Source organism: Henckelia pumila, chromosome 2 (assembly GCF_033568475.1).
Source record: "Henckelia pumila isolate YLH828 chromosome 2, ASM3356847v2, whole genome shotgun sequence".
NCBI lineage: Eukaryota > Viridiplantae > Streptophyta > Magnoliopsida > Lamiales > Gesneriaceae > Henckelia > Henckelia pumila.
The window spans coordinates 116,281,217-116,289,077 of NC_133121.1; the positions used below are offsets into that span (position 1 = coordinate 116,281,217).

At 31.3% G+C, this 7,861-nt stretch overlaps 1 protein-coding gene across 1 annotated transcript; it reads left to right on the forward strand.

Moving 5' to 3' along the window:
- Positions 1-209: 209 nt before the first annotated feature.
- LOC140878225 (uncharacterized) lies at positions 210-1,814 on the forward strand. Its single transcript, XM_073281830.1, has 2 exons — positions 210-691; positions 1,634-1,814. The coding sequence occupies exons 1-2, from the start codon at positions 210-212 to the stop codon at positions 1,812-1,814; spliced, it is 663 nt and encodes a 220-aa protein (XP_073137931.1).
- The last annotated feature ends 6,047 nt before the right edge of the window (positions 1,815-7,861 follow it).

Below are 7,861 nucleotides of genomic sequence, written 5' to 3' on the forward strand. Positions count from 1 at the left end.
TTCGAGGATCTTGGGAGACTAGACTGCCATTAGTGGAGTTTACCTATAACAACAGGTTTCAGTCGTCTATAGGTATGGCTCCATATGCAGCACTCTATGGGAGGAGATGCAGATCTCCGGTGCATTGGGATGAGGTTGGAGAGAGGATTTTGTTGGGTCCAGAGATTGTGCAGCAGACAGCTGACATTGTGACGCAGATTCGAGACAGGATGAGGACAGCGCAGAGTCGGCAGAAGAGTTATGCAGATGCCAGACGACGCGATTTGGAGTTCGCAGTAGGGGATCACGTATTCCTGAAGGTGTCACCTATGAAGGGAGTAGCGCGTTTTGGGCGGAGAGGCAAGCTTAATCCGAGATACATAGGGCCATTTGAGATCTTGGAGCGAGTTGGCACGTTGGCCTATCGTTTAGCTCTACCTCCAGGGCTAGCGGCAGTGCACAACGTATTCCATGTATCCATGCTTCGGAGATATGTCTCCAACCCGTCGCATGTGTTGGATTTTGAGCCCTTACAGTTGCCACCAGATCTTGTTTACGAGGAGAGACCAGTGCGGATCTTGGCTAGAGAGGAGCGGAGGCTTAGGACGCGGGTCATACCGATGGTCAGAGTCCAGTGGCTGAATCACTCGGAGGAGGAAGCTACTTGGGAGACCGAGGAGGATATGAGGACTCGCTACCCGGAGTTGTTCGGGTAAGTACTTTAATTTCGAGGACGAAATTCAATTTAAGGGGGGGAGAATTGTAACACCCGGTATTTTTAATTACATAAATCCGCCTGCATAATTAAGATATTTAATTATTTAAATTTATGATTTATGGGTTAAATAATTATGTGAATTATTTGTGCATGATTTAATTTATTTTTAAGCATTTAACCCATAATTAGTAATTTTTATGATTTTTAGTATTTTAATTATTTGATCGCGTAGACGGGACCGTGGACGGACGAGATGACAACTTTCCACCCAAATTATTTTATGAGCCTTTTTAGAGCCTTAAAATATTATTTTGAGTTTTATTATCTCAAAATTTTAAGTATTTAATTTTATTTAATTTTAGGGGTCATTTTTATCCAAAATTAGCCAAAATTATGATTTTTAATTATCTTTAAAACTCCCCTAAATTTTAATTTCGGGATTTTATAAATGTTAATCTAATTTTCTGATTTGAACTTTTATTTAGAATGTTTAAATTTATATTATATTTTCCTAGTATTATTAATTAACCTAAAAACCTATTTCCTTAATTATTAAAACCTAAATTTCTACCCAAACCCTCCCCCTTAGCCGATCATTCCACTCTTCAGCCGCCTCCCCCACAGAAAAACCTCACCATCTTCGACCTAGCAAGCTCCAAGGTGACTCCATAGCCATTTTTCTTCGAAGCTTCAAGTTGCTCGTCGTCCCGTCGTCCCGGAAGTCGTCTCACGCTCGTTTCTCTTCGTCCTACGGTGAAAGGCATGTTCCTTTCTTAAATTTTTCTCTATATCAGTATGTATATCCGACTGATAAGGTAGGCATCCGAATTGGTTTAAGAAATTTTCAGAAAAAAAAATGGTTTCTTTATTGATGTAGTGCCTTGTGATTCGATTTTGATGCATATCTCACGTTTTTCCTCTCCATGGTTTGGTTAGACTGATGGCTGGCTTCCCTGGGGTGCGAGTGGGTGGTCTGGGTTCGGTTGGCTCGAGTGGTTCGAGCCAAACGAACCCAGGAGGTCGCCTTGTTCATCATAGACTTCGGCCGAGCACAGCTAGGGTTAGGGGTTCAGAGGCTTCGGGTTCACTGTTCAGTCGTGCATGGGGCTGGGGCTAGGCATGGGTTAGCTCCGCCCGGACGTGGGCTACGTCCGGGCGGCGGCGCTCCGGCCAGGGGCGGCCGGAGCCGGCCGGCAGCAGGCCAAGAGGGCCTGCTGCTCACGGCCGAGAGGCAAGGGGGGGAGGGGGATCGGGCTGGGCTAGTTTAGGTGTCCGGGTCGGGTCTGAGTGGTCCGGGTCGGGTCGGTTAGGTAGTGGGTCGGGTCAGTGAGTTCGGGTCCGAGTTTGGTGGGCCGGGCTCTAGTATTTTAATTTTTAAGTATTTTACAAAATTATGTGTTTTTGAGACTAATAAATTGAAATAAAATTATTTGGACTCCCAAATAATTTTATTTGGACTTTTAAAATTTTAATTAGGTTAGTCCATTAATTTTGTGGGCTTTTGAGCCCATAAAAGTTATTGGGCCAGTCTTTGGGTTTTTGGGCCCATTGGGCCAGTTTAAGTGTTATTGGGCTTAGTGTAATTTTAATGGGCTTATTTAATTTAATTGGGCTTAGACTAATTATTTGGGCTTAAAGTTAAGTTAATGGGCTTAAGTATGTTAATGGGCCAGTTTTAAGTTAATGGGCTTGAGTGTAGGGCCAGCAGTCCAGGACCATCCATCAGAAAATTTGCATGTGTCCTGATTATATATTTAATTATTTTTATGCATTTGAGTTATTTTAATATTTATATGTTAATAAGAAATTAAATTAAATATATATGATGGACACATATTTTATTCAAGTACATGCATTCATGAAATAATATTTTATGCATGATTTAATGTTTAAGTTGAGCAATAAAAATATTTTATGTTGGAAGTTGAAGTAGTGTGACAATTTAAGGGGGATTCGTCCCCATATGATTGAAGGGCAGTTTACTGCCAATTTAAGAGGTGATTCGTCACCGGCCACGTACGTAGGTTTCCACGCTGATCAGTATTTAATGTATGATTTAAGGTTACACTACGGATACAACCATGCGATGTTAGAAAATGAATTGCTCAATAATGTTATGTATTATGTTATGTATTTATGTTTGTTTAAGTAAGTTATGTTATGAAATTTTTAAGCATGCTCATTCATGTATATGTATGTATTAGTATTAAATTGGTTTAAAATTATTTAAACCCTTGTTATGTTAGCATGTTGGGCCTCTAGGCTCACTACACTGGTATGGTGCAGGTGAGTACGTTGAGGATGACATTGTACCCACCGGAGGCGAGGACGTATGAGCATGCATGCAGTGGCCCCGTGACCGGGAAATATTCTGAGTCGCTATGCATGTTAATATTTTTGTCAGCATGATACATTTTTTATTATTTTCAGAGATTGAGGGTCTAGAATATTTATTTAATATTTTCAGTGCATGCAAACTTTTATTTACTTATGCAGTATATTTTTAATTAATGTTTGACTCAGATATTTATTATATTTTTAAGAATGCATTTTTATTTAAGTATTTAATTGTTTATTCATTTTAAATATTTTTATTCTATGCATATATGTATGGGCATATATGTACTTATTTTATTTAGTAAGTATAAAAAAAAAAAAATTTTTTCCGCATATTTATTTATTATAGAGTTAGGGTCGTTTCACATGCAGTGGCCCCGTGACCGTGAAATATTCTGAGTCACTATGCATGTTATTACTTTTGTCAGCATGATACAGTTTATCTTATTTTATAGCAGTTGGAAGTCTCGAATATTTTAATTAATATTTCAGTGCATGCACACTTTTTATTCATTTTTATTATGCAGTATTTTAATTAAACAATTGACTCAGATATTTAATTATTTTAAAGAATGCAAATTTTAGTTAAGTATTTAGTTATTTATTTATTTATTTAGTTATTTTTAAATCTTTTTATTTTGTGCATATATGTATGGGCATATATGTACATAGTTTATTTAATAGTATAAAAAAAAAAAATTTTCCGCATATTTATTTATTATAGAGTTAGGGTCGTTTCATAAACTTAGCCTTGTTTTAAACCTTCCCCGGAGAGACGAGTTTAGACTCGCCCAAACGTGTTCACAAATAGGTCCGAGTGCGTCTTCGCGTTTGGCCAGACCCACTATATAAATTGCTATTAATAAAGATGGTAAGAATATTGACTTTCCATAGAAAAAAATAATTCATGATAAATAAAAAAATCGTAAAAGAGATAAAAATTAAACATATAGAGTAAAAAATATTTATTAATAATTTAAATTAAGGTTTAAAATGCATTATATATGTTATTGTTGTTGTTGTTGTTGTTCTTATTATTATTATTATTATTATTATTATTATTATTATTATTATTATTATTATTATTATTATCAATACTTGTAAAACAAGTAATTAACAAATAAATTAGAACATTACAAAATAAATATTTTATTTAATTTTATTAACATTTCTCACTTATTATCAATTACATAATAAATCATATCGATTCAGAGCATACATACATAATAAAGAAAATAAAACAAATGCATGGTACCAAACATGTCATACTTGCCAATATTAATTAACCAAATGATGAAACCTCGAGTTAATAATTGCATAAGAATCAATATCAATATTGTGCCAAAATAAAACTATATTAAATATTATATCTATAGGCTAACATGAGTTATTGATAATGTATTATTTTAAACTGTTAATATATATAGCTATAGAGTAACGATGACTGTAAGTGATGAACATTGAAACTGTAAGATTTTGGTAAAATGACAAGTGATCGGTCCTACAATTGGTATCAAAGCTAAGGTCATGATTTCGATTTTCATTGATTACAAGGAATGCAATGAAGATTTTTGAATGCAATAATTGTCCTTGCTGGGTAAAACAATCGAACCATGACGCTTGGCTGCTGTGCGGTTTAAAAGATTTGAGTTGCATTACTACCGCCAGTTATAGCTTTTGGTAAAACAGCAAGCGCTCGATCCTATAAATTGTTACAAAATATTAATAAAATCTTCTTTATTTATAGGACAACATCACTTCAATATACTACAAGATTTCAGAGACACAAAATAAAAAATATATACATTTATTCTCAAAATGGATAAGACGGTTGAAATACAAGACAAAATGTTAACATTTTTAATCAAAAGCATTCAAAGTTCGAGCAAAAATTTAGCAAGAAAAATTATTGCAATAGTAGATTTTGAACAACTTAGCATGAAATTTAAAAATAGAAAAAACGTCCAATAACACATTGATTTTTAACGATAGTGACTTACAAGTAATAGAAGATAATAACACAAGAATGGAGATTGGATACAATGAAATTATTTCTACTCTTGCAAAGAATTATTTCAGCATGATCCAACAAAAGAATCAAAGAATAAAGATATAAAGATAAAAATAACTGATAGAGAAAACATCACAAGAATTATTGTTGAATATGATGAGAAAATTATTTTTTTAAGAATAAATAATGGATGGCAAACGAAAAAATCGTGAAAGAAGAAAAAATGGTTATGTAAAGAAAGAAAAGACGTTGTAATTTAATTTAAAGTTTAGAATGCATTATCTATATTTTTTTTTTCAAAATCAGTAGTGGTAAAATAATTTTTCAACACTATGTATTATTTATTATATTTTTTTCTTAAATTTTATTTATTAAATATGTCATGACATCAAATTATATATTTTTCTCAATATCTAATTTATACAAAATTATAGTATTTTTTACAACCATTATTTGCAATAACGTCTATAAATTCAATTAGACTTGTAACATATAAAATATTTAAACAAAGATTATTCGTACTTATTTTATAAAAAATGTTGTAAAAATCATATTACATTGAATTAAATATTTACTAAAATGTCATGAAGATTATTAACTAATTGCATGTTTATCTTTTCTCATCTCAACTTATTTATTTAACAACATTTATCGATAATAAAAAATTGTTCTCATGTGCAACGCACGTGGCTTTTATATCAAAATATATTATGTATTTCGTAAAACTTAAAATACTTAAAAATTTCCGTAAAAATCAAATGAGAGCAACTCTTTGGAGAATTGCATTAGGGTGGCTTGTTGTGAGTGGTTAGTTTTCGCTTCAACAATTTCTTTCTCCTTTATTTCTTTAATCAACTTTTGAATGGATTAGAGGATAACAAAGTGGACTAACCACCAAAATCCAGAAACCATTCATATTAGATGCATTTTATGGGGGTAAATTCATTTTAAATCCTTCAATACAAACTCAAATTTGTGTTCAATTCCTGTCTGAAAAAATTTGTGTTGAAACTTCTTGATCATCCAATTTTTTTTTCTGCACTACATGGCCCACATATCTTTTTACGGGTGAAAGTAAGTACAAATTATTGAAAATATAGTACTAATATATGATATTCGAGCAGTTAAATATTTAATAATGCAAATTTGGTAAAAAAATAACATTTTGAGTATAAAATATGAACAACTTTACTAATATCAAAACTTGCAGCATATGTTTGAGTATTCAAAAATCATATATTTGTACTAATTCTAACACATTTGGTACTCAAATAGCATATATTAGTATCATATTTATGATGTTTTGTACTGATTTTCATTCAAAAAAATACAAATGTGTCATTAATATCAGTATTTACATACATGTTTGGGTACTAAAAAATCATTCATTAGTATCAAATTTGAAATAGTTGATACTTAAATATCATATATTTGTATCATATTTTCAATGTTTTGTACCGACTTTCTTTCGAGAAAAAATATGTACTGGTCCCAAGGAGTGCAGAAAAAGTTTTATGTGGATCAGGGAGTTTAAACACCTATTTTTTCTGACAGGGACTAAACACAAATTTAAGTTTGAGTTTAGAGATTTAAAGTAAATTTATCAATTTTATGTGAATATAATGTGCTAATTATTATAATTCAAATATGTTTAATTTTGGCGAAGAAAGTTTTTGATGCTATGATTTATAATTCTGTAAAGTATTATTCTTCAACAATTGTGTGATACATATGGAAAATTGTTGGGTAAAAATTTATCTATTTGGTACTGAATTTTGAACTTTCATCGACCATCGTGAGATTGAATTGTAAAATTGGAAATTATGCTCGTTGATATATAGTCTTTACATATTTATAGTATTATAAATATAAATAATTATAATAATAATCGTATATTTTTCATGTAGACTTTTCTTCTCAAATTTGGCACTTTCAAGACAAAAGGTAATATATATAGGATGTCGTCATTCCATATATATATATATATATATATATATGATGAAAATGAAATATGTAATATTAATAGTAAGCGTTTTTGGTTGATTTTATTTTTTTAATACAAAATTGCAATTTTGTGAAGTATTTTTTTAAATTATAATCCTGGTAATCTAAGTTAAAATTAATGAGTGTTCCTAACTTCCTACTTCCTTCCTCACGTATCTTTTAATTTTTGATAATATTAATCATTTTTCTTCTATAATGTCGATGCAGAGCAGTTGCCACGTTGATGCTAGCCACTAGATTAACACCACGTGGGAGAAAAATATTAAAAATGAAATAATAAAATAAAGATAAAATTTTAGAAGATAAATATCCGAAGTTGCAAATATACAAATATATTATATATACTAGCAAATAAGCATACACAATGTATGAGATATAATAGGCCCCGTTTGGATTTGGTAGACATTTTTTAAAAAAAACACTTTTTTAAGCTATAATTTTTAGCTTTTGAAAAAACTCTAATTTTGACTTAAAAAAGTGCTTATTTAATAACTTTTTTGGTCAACCAAACACTTTATTAAATGAAAAGCACTTAAAAAATTGCTTTTTGGCCTAGCTTTTGAAACCAAACGGGGCTTTTGAGTGGAAAATAAAGAACGTGAAAATGTGAAGAAGTGGAGTGATGAGAAGTTGGGTGATGATAGTTTAGATATTTTTTAAAAAATACCAAGACATCAATTAGTTATTCTAGTATGACCACCATTAATAAATAGTAAAAGATATGACTAAAATGATATATAATTAGCCCCTTTTAAAAAGTTTTTACATTCTTTAATTTTCCCGCGGTGTTTCAGTTTACGTTTAATTTTTGG